The sequence below is a fragment of the Artemia franciscana genome, chromosome 4 (assembly GCF_032884065.1).
Source record: "Artemia franciscana chromosome 4, ASM3288406v1, whole genome shotgun sequence".
NCBI classification, from domain to species: Eukaryota; Metazoa; Arthropoda; class Branchiopoda; order Anostraca; family Artemiidae; genus Artemia; species Artemia franciscana.
In genome coordinates this window covers 25,271,651-25,290,337 of record NC_088866.1, presented here as the reverse complement: position 1 = coordinate 25,290,337, position 18,687 = coordinate 25,271,651, and the positions used below count along the sequence as shown (strand labels likewise).

Genomic DNA, 18,687 nt, shown 5'->3' with positions numbered 1-18,687 from the left:
AGATACATGATTGACATAACCGGAACGGATCCGCTCTCTTTGGAGTAGTTAGGGGGGGGGGTAATTCTGAAAAATTAGAAAAAAATGAGGTATTTTTAACTTACGAACAGGTGATCAGATCTCAATGAAATGTGATATTTAGAAGGATATCGTGTCTCAAAGCTCTTATTTAAATCCCGACCGGATCTGGTGACACTAGGGGGAGTTTGGGGGGAACCTAAAATTATGGAAAACGCTTAGATTGGAGGGATCGGGATGAAACTTGGTGGGAAAAATAAGCAGAAGTCTTAGATACGTCATTGACAGAATTGGAACGGATCGGCTCTATTGGGGGGGGGGATTAATTCTGAAAAATTAGAAAAAATGACGTATTTTTAACTTACGAAGGAGTGATCGGATCTTCATGGAGCCTCATATTTTTTAGGACCTCGTAACTCAGATCTCTTATTTGAAATCTCAACCGGATGCAGCGTCATTGGGGGGGGGGGTCAGTTGGGGGGACTGGAAATCTTAGAAAATACTTAAAGCGGAGAGATCAGGATGAAACTGGATGGGAAGAATAAAAACCTGTCTAATATATGAATTTTGATATTTAGAAGGATATCGTGACTCAGAGCTCTTAATTTAAATCCTGACCGCCATTAAGCCTCTATTTTCCTTTTAAATCAATCTATTGATTCTTAGAATTTTGTTAGAGCTCATACAATATGAGCTCTTGGCTCTTGTTGTTTTAGCGCTAGTTTGATTATTTTTTCAGCTGTATTATTATAATTTAATATTGTTTTTATTTGTATGATTCACTTTGAGAGGTTTGCCACCCTTTGTGTGGCTTATTTTTTAAACATTTCTGGTCTATTCATGTTTTTAGTATGAACGTGTTTGTTCTTGTTTTTGTATATGTGTCTTTTTTCCTTTCTTTTTCTTTCTTTTTGATATACTCCATCGCCATGCCTCTTATTTTTGATCGGTTATAAAATAAATTCATTCATTATTCAACATAAATTTTTTTACGGTTCTACGCTCTTTTTTTTACCAAGTTTTATTCGGTAATTTTCACATTACTTGGTGGACGCTGGAAAAAATTGAACTCTCTTTGATTTTTTTTCAAAAAAGTAAGCAAAGTTTAGCCCATAAGGCTTCTGACTGCAAAGACTTCTAATAGTAAAGTTATGTTATTAAGCTAAGTTTACCTTCACTCATAGTTCTCATTCTTCGGAGTTTTTTAAGCAAAGCCTTTTGTCACCATCTTGTTTATAGAATTTCGCAGATATTGCTTTATTGTCCCATAAAGACCATCTTTAACGATCTTCCAAATTGACCCATTACCGTCCAATTGACCCTTAACAGTCGGCCGAACTTAGAGTGCCATTCCAACAAAAGCAAGTTCCATATAGCTACAGCTTGAAATTATAAGGCTACACGGGAAAAAGGGTGACATGCTGACAATCCTTTAGGTAGAGAAGTATTTTTGAAGGCAAATGGTATGAAAAAAAAAACACCAAAACCGACAAATTACAAGTACATGGGATACAGGGAAATGTTGACAAAATTGTCAGAACCGTGCAACTCTGGGGGGGGGGGGGGTAAATAATCAAATTCTTGAACAGCACGCGATAAATCAGATTGAATTGGTTGTGGGCAAGGATAAGGCTTTTTTGGATTTTATAATTTCCCTGATAGTTACCCTCCTGGAGCATTTAGTAATCTGGAGTTAGCAAAAAGTTGCCAATCTACAATATCAGCTAAAATTTCTGTCTGAATAGAGGAGAGGGATAGGTAAACCCCCAACTGTCTTTTGGATAGTACCTTGACCTAATTACACATTTCTTGGAAAGGAAGAAAGAGTAAATTTTAACTTTTTAATATAGTTTAGCTAGGGATAAAGTAAATGGATTATTTGATGCCTTTTTGTTACGCTTTTTCCAAACATAATAATTGATCCTAAGTCAAATTCTTTTTGAGCCCATAAAGAGGCTTAAAAAGCCCATAGTAACCAACAATTTAAAAGTGTGTTTCTAAAAAAATATGCCTACTTATCGGTTATATAATAGACACTCGAGAAGTGAAGTTCGACTAATGCTAATGAAAATGAAACAAAAATGATGAATATAATATAGTTAGAAACAAATTTGGGCTATATATTTGCACATTAGGGGGGGAGGGGGTAAAGCATAGCATATATTAAATGCGTAAACTAACCATTGCTGTATTTAATATATGCTATTCTTAACCCCCATCCGCCCCCCTAATGTGTAAATATATAGCCCAAAGTTCTGATAAAGCTAATGAAATAGCTCTATCACAGTTTTATCACAGATAATTCTATCACTAGTCAAAGCAAACTAACCAGTTATTATCCCATCTGATCTTTCCAATCCAAATGATCGACAGTATAAAGAAGTTACTTGACCAGTTTCTTGTGTCGAAATTTTATAGTGACTATTATATAACCGATAAGTACAAAATATGTCTAGTCAGGAACATTTCTCCTTAATTACGAAAATTGGCTTCAACTCCGCCCCACCCCCAGGATTTGGCAAAATTACACCCCTGTTGAATATCTATCGAAAATGACACTGCAACAAAACAAGAAGTACACGAAGATAAAAGTCATTGTCAAAAACCCTATGCAGGAAACTTTTAGTCCTCCACCTTGAATATGCAGAAAAATTGTAGTTAACACATTTTAACCGCGGTTCTGTACTTTACCCAACCCCCTCCCCCTTATGTACAAATATATAGTCCAAATTATACATTTCCCATGTATTTTGCAATGCATCACTCTTGCTTCAACCAGTGTACCTGAAAAGGAAATAAATACTGACGAAATTAAGGAAACGGAATAACAAATTGGAAATATATAATTTTGGCGATGTATCTGCACATTAGCATGGGATGGGGGATATGGGGGAGGTGAAGTATACTGGAATCGCTTTCAAAATTTGTTAACTACAATCGTTCTGCATATTATAAAGCAAGAATTGTTTTTTTAACATGTTTTCTTCTTAGCATCCCCAATTCTAGGCTTATACATTTATATCTAAGTAGTTTTTAATTAATTTTTTAACTTTACTCTATCGTCTAAAAACCAAAGACACGGTAATAAGCTACTTTTTGGGCCCCATTAAGGGCTCAAAATGGAATTTGCCCCAGAAGCGATTATTTTATTTGGAAAGGGTATAAAAAAGTCATCAAATCATGTATCAACTTTCTTCCTAGCTACGTTATTCGAAAAAGTTAAAATGTATAAAAAAAAAGCTCCCAAATGCCGCTTAATATTTATCTCTTTCCATAAAGACAACAATCTACTTTCTTTTCTATGTTTAAAGTATTAATAAAGTGTTATAGAATAATAAAAAAAACTCACTCGTTTAAATGAGTGTTAGCCTGGCTTCACCTAAAAGAAGACTGAATCTAATTGTTCGTTTGCCCTGGAATGACATAAAATAACTCTGCGCCTTAGATACTCTTTTGTAATAGCACCAAAAAATTGTAAACGAACAAACGTATGTTAATTTTCTGCGAGGCTAGACTTCAATCCAACAAAAATGGGAAGAAAAAGTGAATGTACCCTGATAGAATTTTGAATTTGAAAATTTAATTAAAATCAATAAAACTATAGATCCCAAGAATTCAGAGATTCTCTAGACTCCCCAACTTAGGAAACAGCAGCAAATTGGATGTTTAGTCTTAAAGAAGAAAAGAAACAAGCTTAGAACAATTGCAGCTTGGAATTTTTATAATTGAAAATAATAATTGCAAATTCATAATAATATAATGCAATCAAACCGACATAGCTACGTGCACTCCTTATCCATTCCACTCTATTAAAAGCTTACCTTTTTACACCCTTCCAGGAAGTAGGAAGTAGGAAAGTAGAAGAACGAAGAAAATAAATATATAGTTGAAGTCATGAAAGAAAAAAAAAATCCCAACAGCACAATAAAACAAAGGGGAAAAAGGGTATGGGATATAGGCTAACCCGTTGAAACCACAAAAAAAAGCTAAGAACGAAAGCGGGTTGGACTACAGACGATAAAACTCTTAAAAAGAAAACCAAGAAACAACAAGTTATCAAGGGAAAAATTAAAAATGCACAAAATCTAAATAAAAAAAATACACCAATATTTATTTGAAAAAAAATCCCAATTATAAATGTTTCTGCAAGTATTTGCATCAGAAATCATTCTCATATGTGGATAAAGATAAACCTTGCTTTCATGGGGGAAGAAATTGATGTCATTTGTGCCGGCTGTTAAATAGTGCAAATGAGTATAATTTCATCATTTGCTTGTAAAAGGTTTCAATCTTTATCCACATATGAGAATGATTTCTGATGCAAATACTTGCAGAAACATTTATAATTGGGATTTTTTTTCAAATAAATATTGGTGTATTTCAAAAGGTTTCATAGCAAAAAAAAATCATAATATGATTATTTTACGCCAAGTAATTAAAACAGTTGTTATGTTGAATAACCTATAGCAAGCATTAACGTAACTTTAATCTGGATATTTGAGAGCTCCTCACGCTAATGCTTTTTTGCCCCCTCCCCAAGTTTTTTTTGATAAAAAGGTGAACATGTCAGATTTTGGTGAAGTTAACATCACCCAGAGTGAGACCCCTTTGGAAAGTCCCCCTTCGGCCCCTATCTGCTCAAATGAGCCACTGAACCCCAACTCTACTAAGCATATAGATTCTTCTAGAAATTTCATTCTGCCCAATTTGAAAATCACAAAGTGGGTCCCTTGGCCTTTGGACCAAGGCCTACGGCTGTGTTAAATAAGCTATACTACGTATTTACATTTAAAAGATACATCAATGTATAATGATCCATTTACATCAAAATTGAAAATGAACTCTAGAAAGGTATGAGTCTGCTACTGACAAGTTAATTATGCACTTTTATTCGTGATACTAAAGTTGGTAAAAACCCAGTTTTTAATTCCATTTGAGAAGCAAGATTAGAAAAGTAGGAAATTAGCATTTCCTCTTAAACGAAACTACCTCCCTTCCCTTAGGGAGAGGGGGATTGGTACCTAGGTAATATCATTAAAGAGCTTAATATAGTAATTTTAAAAAATGGAGTTCTCATTCAAAAATAGATTTTAATTTGTATTTTCACTGAAAAAATTCCCCCCCCCCTTCCCTAAATTTTGAAGAATACACTTGCTTCTTGGGAAAAATATTAATAATTATTTATTCTGCACTTAAGACAATGTTAAAATAAAGTATAACCATTGATGACAGTGACAAAAAATGAAAGGGTAAACTCGTAAGTAGGTTTTTTTTTTTTTTCGTCTAGGGTCAGTTATTCCACACCAATATACCTAGATTTTAGGTAGTAATCCGCTGCTGAAGATCCGACGGAAGTTGAAGAGTTCGATATCTTTTATTATCACTCATCATTTACTATTGTGTTAAATTTTACTCAAAACATTTTGCAATAGTTAATGATGGTGAACTCAATATTTATGTAATACTTAGAAAAAAAACTACATACAAACATACTTTATAGTTACCACAATGTAACTGAGGATGCGTATCGTATTCGTTTACCTTGCCTAGTTTTCCTATCGCACAGTCCAGTCGTACTTAGCGCAGCTTTCGCTACGATTAGAAAGGTTTCCATAATGCTTTGTACAGATTTCCCCACGCTTGATGCACTTCCGAAACGCTTGGCTTTGTTTGGGTGGGTCGCTTGTCCAGGGGGGGGGGTGGTTACAAAAAAAGAAACTTTAAAAAACATCAAAAATGTGAAATTGATATTTATTCTCTGTTGATTTCTGGTCTAAGCAGCTTTTGTGAAAGTAAAGGGTAACATTTAACCCCAAAATGGGCATTTTCCCCAGTTTTTAGATTTATATAGTGTCTAGCTTTCCACTGAAGCAATTGAAATTATCAGATTTCAGTTTCATTGTCCTCGGTACTTTCGTGGTTTTTTAACTGGGCCTCCCCGAGAAACCAATGGCTTTGTCAAAATTCTTAAGAGGTTCAATATAAAAGTGAAAATATATTTACCCTGTGAACCACGTGAAAATGTATGGAAGAAATTATAGGATAAAATGTTCACCTGGCTGTGCATTGACACACTGTCCTTGTCAAAAGAAAACTCTGCAACGGATTCACGTTTTGCGGTTTTAAATACCACTTCCTTTAAAGATTACGCATGGTAAAAAGGCTAAAAAAAACGCTGATCTAGCAAGGTAAGTTTTATTAGTCTGCGAGGGACAGATGTTTGTCCGATACCATCACAAGGGCTTTAAGGGGATTTTGGTATTTTGATACTAGCTCTGTTTCATCAAACAAGCAGTCCTAGTAACTATAGATTTTCTACGGTAACTAATCCTGAGCCATGTGTTTTTGCGCTTCTCAGACCATCGATACCGTAAGTAAAGAATTTTTTTTTTCATTTCCCGTGTCCTATAAAGCTTTCCAAGTCCTTAACGAATCCACTTTTTTCTTCTATCACAGTTTATGAAGTGAATATCCCCTTTCATTAGGAAGATGGAAAATTCGTATTCAGAGCCAACTCCCGTTATAAGGTTCTTCGACAATTGGCATAATTTGCAAAGTTGCTTCTTCAATGTGAAAGGAGATACTCTCTCTCTTTTTGTATTCCCAGTTTAGAAATAACCAAATTCTTTGAAGGTAGCGTCTATTATTTAGAAATTTACGTGATTTGATATTTTATAAAGTGTCCAAGCAAAACATACGCAACTAGCAACCTATTACAGCTGAGATACGATACTCCTCCTAGCTTTTTTCTTTTCATTAGAAATTTAAACATTAGTTATTCTTGTCTACTCAGGCCCAGGCACAGACGTTTATTTCAGGTGGCTGCCTCAAATAATTGGGGAGGGGAAAGATCCTAAAAACTCCCAAACACAAATTAATTATCCTAAAAGCATGTACAACATTATAAAGATTTGAATATTTGAGAGGGTGTGCCACAACTCTCCCTTGCTTGGGTACCTAAGCTTGCTATACTATTTCTACATTTTAGATTTCTTTCTATACTTACTTGTCATTTTCGTATTTCACACATAAATATGAATTTAACTGTAAAATCTGTCAGGAACATGGCATGATTTTTATCGTCTACAGGATTTGACAGTCGACTTACTCACTCTACTCTACATGGAAGTCTAGTTATACCACAATTTCTTGTTCTTTCTACTTTTTGGTGTCTTCCACCTGAAGTTTATAAGCGTAAATTTACTGCTATAATAATTTCTACTCACGTGAAAGAAAGGTGCATTAGCAAAACAAAATATAATGTTCCAAACCCTTTTGATGCTGACAATCCACCACAATTGAGAATCCCTGGTGAAGTTTAAGGTTTAGCTAGGGTATAACCAACGCCACCCTATATCGGTTGTTCATTTCTGTAAAAGTTTTAGAATCCCTTCAAGTTCTTATGAGTGTATTTGTTTGCCTGTGCTCATTGTCATTCGTGAATATAAGGTCTTCGCTTGTTTTTTCTTTGTTATACTACACTCCACACAACGTCTTTGTGCGTTTTTTATTTGGGTTATAAAGTTCATTCATTACGAAAGTAAAACAGTTCAAAATAAGGATGAAACCTTTTTATTCGTAGAAACCTATCTTCGAAGTTATCTACGTCGTTCATTCACTGTTTTGTTGCTGGTGTAATTGAATGGAGCTTCCAAAATTTCTTCTCTATGCTCCTCAAATTCATTCATTCATTGCATACTTCATAGGCAACTCTATGATGCACCCAGAAATAACTTCATAACAACCGACAAACCAAAGAAACATTTAAATGATTTCTTTTCAGCAACACTGTATCTAATAAGTAGGTACCTGAACATCTGTTTTACTTACTTCCTATTTCTACTTGTTTCCTGTTGAAAGCCTTTGGCTCAAAGCAGTGTTCAATGTCCGGAACCTAATGAGCTCCAAGAGGGTCTGTCTGCAGCTGATAGCTCAGCAATCAGTTTTGATCCCAGCATCTGCCATAATTACTGAACCCGCCGTCTTTGACCACCACCTAACTTCCTCCATGGCGGTAACAGAAGACACTAATGCAATGCTTTGTTATTGCATTGTAGTGCACTTAATTACCGGTGGCGCCTGTTTTGATCCAGGAAAAAGTCCTGACGAGGATAGGCTGGGTATAAAAGGCTGGAGCTGTTCCGTTTTTTGATATGGGTTATGGTCTCCACTCTAAATAAGTTCCTTCCTCCGTCCCTATCTCCACAAAAGAAACCCTGCTCGTGTCCTTATAGTGGCATTGAGGTTAAACTTTCACAAGTTTGGCTCCCGAGAACCGACACAGAAGATATCACTGCAGTGACCTTGAGAAGCGGTGCCCGTCGAGGAAATCATGACCTAGAAGACGACGCGTTGCCTCCCCATTGTAGAATAATATTTGTAGACATGAAGGAAACAGCAGTTAAGCAGGGTTGTGTCCTATGCTGTTTTATACAGACTATTTTAATAGACTTTGTCCTAAAGATCGTCCAAGGTTAAAAATGTTAGAAAAATAGACGAATTGTTGGAGACTTTGAGAGTTCAGGGTAAGGCCGCCCTGGCCGAGTGGGTTGGTGCGCTGGATTCGGGATCCTGTGTCTGAGAGGACGTGAGTTCGAATCCCGGTGTACCCAATTCTTCAGTTTGGGACGGGGGTCAGTGGCGTGATCCTGTAAGCTTAGCCAGAGTCGACCCAGCTCTAAATGGGTACCTGGAGAAATCTGGGGAAGGTAAACAGGAAGGGTGTGCGAAAGCACAGGTTGGCTGGCCCCCAACCCCCCATTGCACTTCCTGGCTGAAGGGCCAAGAAACGGAGATCAGCACCGCCGGTACGGACTGTAAAGTCTAAATGCCGCATCCTTTACATTTTACCTTTTTAAAGAACACAGCAAAGGCTGTAAGAGGGCACAATATCAAACAGAAAGGTAAGACTCTTCTAGTCTAAGATAATGTATACTATTTGATCGTCCAAGGTTAGAAATGTTAGAAAAATAGACGAATTGTTGGAGACTTTGAGAGTTCAGGGTACAAAACTAATTGTGAAAATCAATATAAAAAAGACTAAACTACTTAGACTAGGAATTAATGAAGATGTGATGTTAGGTAACAAAGAATCAAACCAGTGAGTATTTTCGCTTACAAGGATAGTATTAATAGCAAAGATGGTGGATGCAGAGAAGATATAAAAAGAAAAATAGCTAAGGCACAGGATCTTTCTTCGTAGTTGAAAAGAGTTTAGAAGACCAGGAAGATTAGTCTGCGGACAAGGCCGAGTTCTTCGAAAGGTCGAGGAAGATTTTTTAAATGTTTTCCAAAGAAAATAGTCTAAGAGTAGTTTTAGTTAATCGTTTGTCTTACCGTAATATCAAACAATTAGCGCTACGAACAGGCGCTTAAAATCCAGTTTCTAGGGTTATAATGAAGGAGGATGACAGACTGCCAAAGATTAAGCTTTTTGACCAGCCGTCTTGGGACGAACAAAAAGTAGATGGTCTTCAAATTGGTGGGAAGAAGTCATCAGAAGGATATAAAGAAAATTGGAAATTTATAAGAGATGGTAAAGAGTGAAGCTTTTACAAGATTGGGGTGGAGCAGCTTGCACAGCTGCGTTTGCCTCAGTCAGCTAGTTGCTACAATGAGTTATTAGTAGCAGCAGTAGTCACGATGTGTCTATTAAAATACACATTGGTTTTAAATTTGCCCTTCGATATATTCTAAAGGTCAGGCAATGTGAAAGACTAGGCAATGATACGGTTCCCAGTAGAACTGAAACCGGCAACCTATTTCAAATGTTATCAACTACATTCTTGGTTAATACTAATGTATAATTGTTAAACTTAAGATTCACAGGCAATAGGGAATGAGATACGCAAGGGAAAACGATTCCAACTGCCCTAGCTCAGAGCTACTCTGGTCAGGTCATCTTTCGAATTAGCCGCACAGAAAATCTTGATTCTCTAATGAGTATCACTCAGAGCATTCATAAAGAGAATCCTAAAGAATTTGAGAAACATGTAAGAAAGAAATTGGTGAGACTTGAACAACTGTTAGCTCAATTTATTACTTTTTTTAGGATACGGACTAAAATTTTGAAAAAGTAGGTAGATTCTCTTGGTATCTAGCCTAATTCTTATTTAATATAAAAAGGTTAGGGCTAAGTTAGTACACAGAACACTAGCTGTTTTTAAAAGTGAGCAGGAATATATGTACTACACCCTTTTGGCAAAAGCGGTTCTTATTATCTTCGACCCAGTTTAAAACAAAGCAAGAAAAGAAAAAAACAATACAACATATATTTCTTTTTTGGTATAATCAACTTTATAACTGTGGAGGGTAAACGTTAGATGGCGTGTATGCAAGCTATTAAAGACAAATTCGAGTTTTGTCTTCTAACACTTTACAATTCTCTCTATCCATGTCAAGGTAAATGCCACATTCCATTGTAGGATCAGACGAGATATTGATGAGATATCGTCACCGATGAGGCACAATTTTTAATTACAATTGGCAAACTATCATCTAAAACAACATGATTTTAAACCATATGAGCTCCTGTAAAAAGTATCAGCCCATAGAACTTTCGAAAGTCTTGATTTTCATAAGAATTTCTGTGCGAATGGTTATTGCTATGGTTAGTCTGACACGGTTAAGCGTAATTTCAGCACTCAATTTACTTTATGTAAGCGAGTATTATCACCAACTTGGCATAGGACACTTAAGTTTAGACTTAAGTCTAGATTTTGCTCAGCATAGCGTTAAAAACGAAGAAAAGCGTTAAAGAACCTAGCACAAATATGAAAAAAATATCTTTACTTTCGCTAGAAACCAAATTAATACGCTCCTCGCCCGTTTTTAGATTTGAATTCCTTACAGGCAGTTTAGTTCCACTTCCGGCAATTTTTGCATAATCTTACAAAGGATTAGAATCCTTATGAATTTTAGTACGTCACTTAAGAGAGGGCTTAATCTGGACTCAAAATACCTCTCAAGGCTGTAGCAGGACTTTTGTCCGGGGGGGGGGGGGTTAAAAATCTATTAAAAAAACTTCTTTATATATATTTTTGCTACGTTTTTACGAATTTGAGAAAAATTCCAGGGGATGGGGGTACAAGTCTCAACCCCCTTCTAAATAACTCAATACCTTGTAATTTTTGTAATCAGTCCTATAAGATTTACCTAGCAAATCTGACTATAAGTTCAAAATGAGGAACTATCAAAAAAGAATTCCCATTTATATATTTATTCAGGTATTAGAGTCACAAAAAGGTTATAAACAAACACAAAATTAAAGAAGGCATTAGCACCAAATGCGGACTTAGAAAGCAGTTTCTTATGAAAGAGTATATAGGAGGTAAAAAATGCAAACCTAGCTAATTTTAAAGTTAGTAAAAAACCCTAGCAAATGTCCAGAATTCAAAATTATCAGGTATAACAAATTTTGACAATTTGAAGTTACTAAAGTAGGTGAGTAATTGGCGATATCTTCGTTTTGAACTAGAACAAAACGATTTAGAGACGTCTGGCAGTTTCTCCGGAGTTCAGCAGTCGATACAGCAGAGGCAATAGCCATATAAAGTGTTCAAAACTAAAGTGAAGCAAGTCCAGGACTCCTTGAGTTAAATCCTTATTTCTAGTCATAATTTTGCAAGATAATTGTTTAAATGCTAAGGTAAAATTCTGACGAATAGTAAAAATGGTCTATGAGAAACAAAGGATAATAAACAAACGAGAATACTTTGTTAAAAACAATATAGAATAATGATAATAAAAAACGAAGTTGATTTGGTTTAATGGTGTTATAAAGAAAATTAAAATCTTTAGACGGACTTTAGAAACTAGTGAAACATTTTGGTCAATGAATGAGTTAGGGATTGGCTTGTTAATGCGCTGGTTTCCGCAATTAGCTTTCAATGTAGTAACAGTTCTTCGAAAATCTAAAACAACGGACTTGGTTCACTTTAATACTGAAGCTTCCATAAATGGTGCTGATCTAACTATTTTATTTTGAGGGTGAGTGAAAGCGAGTGGACAATCTATAGCACTCCTGACAGTGTATCATCTAACGACTTAACTAAAAAAGAAAGGAAACCAGATGATTATATTATCAATCTGCAATGCAATAGATGCAGATCAAATTTTTTAGTAAGTGATAATTAGCCAGAATTCTTTATTTTCAATAGTTATTTCAAGTCAGGATAAAGACTGCACAAATTAATCAAACATTAGCTAGGGATTAGATTAGCTGGTTAAGGAAAATCTTGGCTAGTTCACTTTTAGCTGGTAAGCCTAATGGAAGCAAAATTCAGCTTGTGTAAATTGTTTTGGCAATCTACATGTTTTATATCTTCAAAAACAAAAAAAAAGAAGCAAAATAAAAGCGTTCAAGATGTATGGGATTTATCGCTACAGTATCAAGCTTCAAAGCTCTGGCGTTGGATGGCACCTCTTTCCGTTGGGTGGCACCCTTAAAGGGTGCCACCCTTTAAAAACTAAGGTTTCTTACAAACATAATAATATTGAGAATAAGTAGGGAAACATACTAGCAAATTCTTACCACAGGCTTTTACCACGGTATACCTAACTAATACGAGCCAATAATAGACATATCTAAAGAGGAAATAAGGAGTATAGATAACTTGAAATAATTGAAAGAACCCTTTGAAAAGATTCTATCACTTCAGAGTTACCCAATGTGTAGCCTGATATACTTCAGATGGTTATTTTACTATCCATAGAATAGCTTCTATTCTTTACAGTTTCTGTTTTCAATTCCTAAGACCAAATTTCAAAAAAAAAGTTGATATCGTATTTATAATTCAGGATTTTATATTATTCGTATTGAATTTAAATTCTTATTTATAATCAATATCGTATCTGTAGCTCAGTTTATAGCCCAAGCACTTTAGAGGTTTCAGTCCTTTGGTCTAGTGCTTTAAGAAGGACCAGCCCCTGAAAAGTACTCTTTGTTCCCATAGATATTATAATGAATGCGACAATTCGAAAGCAGCAACTCAAAAGGCGTTATGCTCCACATCATATTGCTGGATAAGAAATTTTTTTTTAATTTTTATTAAGGATCAGTTGTGTGCTCAAGGAGGGTGTTTTTTTTTTCAGAGAGTCAAAGGTAAATCAAAACTTATTAAATATCAACAGACATTTTTGAAAAATTATTCAAAGATTGTAAGTATCATTTTCTCAACTTTTTTGTTGTTGTTGTAAAGTTCAAGTCCTATGAGCAGTACAAGAGCATCCACATATAATTTGAGAGAAATTATCTGTTCTATCCACTCCTACTAAAGACCTTACATAACTAAGTTAGAAATTACCACCGAAGTTGGTCCAAAAGTCACCCTTCCCTACTAGGAGATTAAGGGAAAAATTAGTTTAGGTTAGATTTTAAAAATGTCTATTCAACATTAAAACACACTTATTTTAACCAAAGAAGGCCACTTCTACTCTGACATCAACCCATGACATCAAAGGGGTGGAATAGAGGGGAAAAAATAAAATAAAGTATCACACTTATTTAGACACTGAAAGACAAAATCCTCACTAGTATCTCAAAGACTTTCTCTTTGGCACTACTAGACATATCTAATACAGGATAACCTAACAATTTATAGCTTTTTAGTTTTTTTTTTATATTGGTTTTAAACACAGAATTCTTCTCCCAACTAAATTCTTCACCAGTCTACCTCTTCAACAAACTAACACTTTCATTGGTACGCGCTATCCCCTCCCCCCCAAAAAAGAAAAAAGATATTAGTGCAGATGTCAGAAGGAGAAATACAAACAATCCTCGATTCAGACACATATATTCATGCCTAAATTTGATCAAACAATAGACCCCTTTTACTCTTACATCAGCCCGTAAAATAATAGGGGTATCTTTAAAAATTAAAATAATTGTGGTACCAGAGGATAAATACACAGACACATATATTAATAGAATAATATATTGATTCATATATTGGAACATATATTGATCGAATAATAGATCCCCCTTAATCTTAAATCAATCCATAAGATTAAAGAGGTAACCTAGAGGGGGGAAAAGAATAAGACTGACACTTATTTACACACTGAAAGATAACGAAAATACCTTGCAAGGATATCAGACCTTCTATTTGGTACTATTAGAAGCATCCAATTAAAACAATTTAACAATTTCAAACTTTTTAATTTGTGATATGGGTCTCTAACTCGGTTTCGTTCGTCTGCCTCTTTAGCAAACTAATTCTTTCTATAGAGCTCACTAAGCAAAAAAAAAAAAAAAAAAAAAAAAAAAAAAAAAAAAAAAAAAAAAAAAAAAAAAAAAAAAAAAAAAAAAAAGTTCAGGTGTCAGAGGATAAATACAGCCCATGCTTGATTCAGACACAGATATTCATGCCTAGACCTTGTCGAATCATAGGCCCCTGTTACATCAACTGATAAGTTTGAAAAGCCAACTTACAGGGGGAAAAATAGAATACGAACCTTACTTATTCACACACTGAAACTCTTACTAGGATCTCAATTAACTTTCCTTTTGGCACTTATGGAAATATCTAATTCAGGACAATCTGACAGCTGAAACCTTTTTGGCTTTCAAATATAACAGGAAGATAGATGCATCCCATCAATGACAACCACAAATATTCATGCCTCAGTCTGACCGAAAAAAAGACCCCTCTTACTCTTTCATCAATCCGCAAAATTAAAGGAGTTGATTACAGGGGGAAACATAGAATAAATGTCATACTTATTTACACACTGAAAGACAAAAAACCTACAAGGTTCTGAAAGAACTTTTTCTTTGGTGCTTGAAAAAACGTCTAATTTACTAACTTATCACTCACACTGGTTTTAATAGACATTATTTTCGTTTTGCTTAAAAAAAAAAACGTTTTAAAGCGGATTTTTGTAAATAAAAGCGTGAAAATATGCTTGAATTAAATAAGGAAATATTTACGAGTTAGCTTAAAAGAGGCCCCGAAGCTTAAACACCATAAAAGGAAGAAAAAATATCATCTTTATCTAAACTACCTTATCTATGTTAAACAGGAACATATTTAGGTTTTTGTTTGAGGGCTGGGTATTCTTTTTTCAGGAGAGAGGAGGTTAAACAAAAGACTAAAAAAGGCATCAAAAACGTGAATATATGCATTTCTGTTACATTTTTAGGAGCCGGACAAATATTTCGGGGGGGGGGGTAAACCTCCTACCCCTTCCCTGGACACGGCCTTGATGTCAAATATAAAGGGATAAAGACAATGATACTCCTTTTCAAGAGCGCTGCCAGGAAGGAGACAGGGGAGGTAATAACCATCTCTTGAGAAACAAGCAGCTATTTGAAAATTCATCAAAATATAAAAATGAGAAACACAGCCAGAGTAAGGCAAAACTCCGTGTAATAAACTCTACTAGTCATTCTGCAGTACACAAGTATTTCACAATTAAAATATTTTTAGGGGACTTTTTTGTAGCAATAAGCAGCTTTCAAAGTCATAAAACACACAAAAAAGAAACTATCAACATTATCAACGGGCTAAAACTTTCAGTAGTTTTGATGGAATTGGAAATGTTTTGTGTAGGCCTCGCAAGCATCGAAAGTGCTATGAAAAATTATTATTATTGCTGTTAATTTAATTATTAATATAAAATTACTTATGATCAATTAATATTAACAAATATTAAATTAATATTAAGTTGATTAATGTTATTAATATTAAATTGATTATTATTTTCTGATAATTTAATAAAATTATAATAAAAAAATAGATTCTAAAATCCTTCTATCTAGATTTGCGATAAGAGAAAAATTGCTGTGAACTTAGTTTTTGTGTAATTATTTGAATTTCACGATTTTTTTGGCTCCCAAATTCATGTAAATGTAAGTGGAAACAACAAAAAAGGTAAGCAAAAGGAAAGACAGTCGTATGAAGGGAGGATAAAATTAAAATCAAGGATCTCAGCATACTGAGGAATAGCATTTCTTTTGTGAAAAAAAAAAAAACTTTTAATCGTAACATAAATTTTTATAGTGAATTTGAAAAGGTAATTAGATATTTTACATTAGAGTTTCTGTCTAATTATTTCTAATCTTTTTTTTCTACAAGTTAAAAATTTTGAATATTTTAAAAGTAAAGTTTAAGATTTTATGAATGCTTTCTAATGGAAAACTTCAAGTGATATTCGAAAATTTTAGTTCAAATTTTTCTAACGCCCACAGTTTCGGTGCATCACTCTTTCAGAATTTGCAGGCTGAACTTTTGGATTTTCGATCAGAAAATTTAAAAACAATTACATAAAATCCTGGAATCTGGAAAAAGAAACATAGTAATTGAATTCTTGTCTTTGTTACAAAAAGAGTTGCGTAAAACAATAGTTTTAATCGCCTTTCCAATTCCCATAAACAATTTTATCTTAATCACTTATTTTATTTCTTGAGCCAGAACCATGCATCGGACCATCCCTTTCTATAAAAAGAGCATCCCTTTCCTTTCTACACAAGGGCAGTATTTATAAATACTTTTAGTGTCCCCCTCCCCCCACCAAAAAATCCACTGACTTCCTTCTGCATTATAATTGGATATTGATCTAATTACATATTATATCTATGTAATATTCCATCGTATCATAATTATTTTTTTAACTGAAAAAAATAAACGGGAAGCATGCAGTATTTGAAGTCACAAACACAAATTATAATCAAGATCCTTTTAACTCTTTTGAAGTTCTCGAAGCATAAGTTACTGTTTTTATATATCACCCAATGGGTTGAAAAGTGTCAACATCTTATACCTTCTATCACACCCCTCTAATAATATCTTTGAGGATAGAGGGAGGTTTTCGAGGGCGACCCTCGTCTTCCCCTACGATTTCCATACCGGGTACCTTCTCCCCGGCCACGTACACTGGAAGAATTCTCACGTTCATTGTTTTGAGGACACTGATACTGACCAGTCTGTCTGTGTCGTCCAGTCATGTCATTATTTCTGCTCATTGACCCCCGACCTGGCGGTGCTGGCCGCCACTGCCGGCCCGGTCCCTGTGGCAGTCTACTACCAAATGAGTGTGGAGTATCGGCAGTTTCATAGCCGTCATTTCCATCATTCTTCGCTGAATATGGACTTGGTGAAGCTAGTCGACTCTGCTGGCCATGTCCCGATGGCTGTCTACTACCAAAAGGGTCTGGAGTATCAGCAGTTTCATAGCCGCCGTTTTCACCATACTTAAACGAACCTCGACTTGGTGTAGGTGGTCGACGCTGCTGGCCAAGTCCTGGTGGGTGTCTACCACCAAATGGGCGTCGCACACCGACAGTTTCATAGCTATCATTTTCATCCCAGTCTCTCGTGGAGCCTATAAAAACGAAGTTATATATTGATCAATCCTACGATAAAATTTTGGAAGAAAAAAAAATTCGAAAAAAAAGAGTCCAGAACACAAAAAAAAAGTCCTATGAAAGAACCTGCGTTGACGTGGGATTTTAAGTAAAATTAAACAATTCCTTCTTTCTACCAATTAATAGAAAGTTTTCCTAAAAAAAATATTTTCCATGGAAAAGTAAACGATTGCATTAAAACTTGAAACAAACAGAAATAAAGTCGTATAATAAACTAAATATTTGGGCGACATCATCTTGATGAAGAATTTTTTTCCTATATATATTTCTTTTTCTTATATTTTTCTATATTTCAATAATATTCCTTCTATTTTAATTCCAAGAGGTCTGAAGACGAGGGCACATTGGAGAAACAACTTTTCCTATATATATTTCTTTTTCTTATATTTTTCTATATTTCAATAATATTCCTTCTATTTTAATTCCAAGAGGTCTGAAGACGAGGGCACATTGGAGAAACAACTTTTCCTATATATATTTCTTTTTCTTATATTTTTCTATATTTCAATAATATTCCTTCTATTTTAATTCCAAGAGGTCTGAAGACGAGGGCACATTGGAGAAACAACTTTTCCTATATATATTTCTTTTTCTTATATTTTTCTATATTTCAATAATATTCCTTCTATTTTAATTCCAAGAGGTCTGAAGACGAGGGCACATTGGAGAAACAACTTTTCCTATATATATTTCTTTTTCTTATATTTTTCTATATTTCAATAATATTCCTTCTATTTTAATTCCAAGAGGTCTGAAGACGAGGGCACATTGGAGAAACAACTTTTCCTATATATATTTCTTTTTCTTATATTTTTCTATATTTCAATAATATTCCTTCTATTTTAATTCCAAGAGGTCTGAAGACGAGGGCACATTGGAGAAACAACTTTTCCTATATATATTTCTTTTTCTTATATTTTTCTATATTTCAATAATATTCCTTCTATTTTAATTCCAAGAGGTCTGAAGACGAGGGCACATTGGAGAAACAACTGTCAATGCATCCATAAGAAATCATCTCCCCAGCTAAACTTCATGCATGCATCTTTTTAAGAAATTAACTTTCAAAGATTGTCAATCTAGTGTAATACAAGCTAAGCAAAACCTTAAGGAACAAAGAAGTTTCCTGACCAAGGCAGGTTTCTCTTAATCTGGGTTTTAACGTTAAAGTACCAAGAAAAGTGACAATTATATCTCGTTGTTGGAATTGGCTAAGTGGAAACCTACACAAATACCTTGTAGTTATGCAGTTTATAGCAGTAGTGGGTACCAGATTTAACGAAAAAAACAAGGGCAAATTTCAG

At 34.6% G+C, this 18,687-nt stretch overlaps 2 protein-coding genes across 5 annotated transcripts in view; both read right to left on the bottom strand.

Annotated features, from left to right (window-relative positions):
• The window catches only part of LOC136026199 (MFS-type transporter SLC18B1-like), a 155,245-nt gene extending 149,184 nt beyond the window's left edge, over positions 1–6,061 (bottom strand). Inside the window, exon 1 of the mRNA XM_065702524.1 lies at positions 6,022–6,061. The gene's annotated coding sequence lies outside the window, so the exon portion shown is untranslated. The remainder of the gene's footprint in view (positions 1–6,021) is intronic.
• A 5,159-nt stretch (positions 6,062–11,220) lies between these two features.
• Positions 11,221–18,687, bottom strand: part of LOC136026197 (uncharacterized) — a 59,028-nt gene continuing 51,561 nt past the window's right edge. For all 4 annotated transcript variants that reach the window (XM_065702520.1, XM_065702523.1, XM_065702522.1 and 1 more), the window contains one exon: positions 11,221–17,340. In XM_065702520.1, coding sequence (XP_065558592.1) covers positions 16,796–17,340 — 545 coding nt within the window. In that variant the 3' untranslated portion in view covers positions 11,221–16,795. The remainder of the gene's footprint in view (positions 17,341–18,687) is intronic.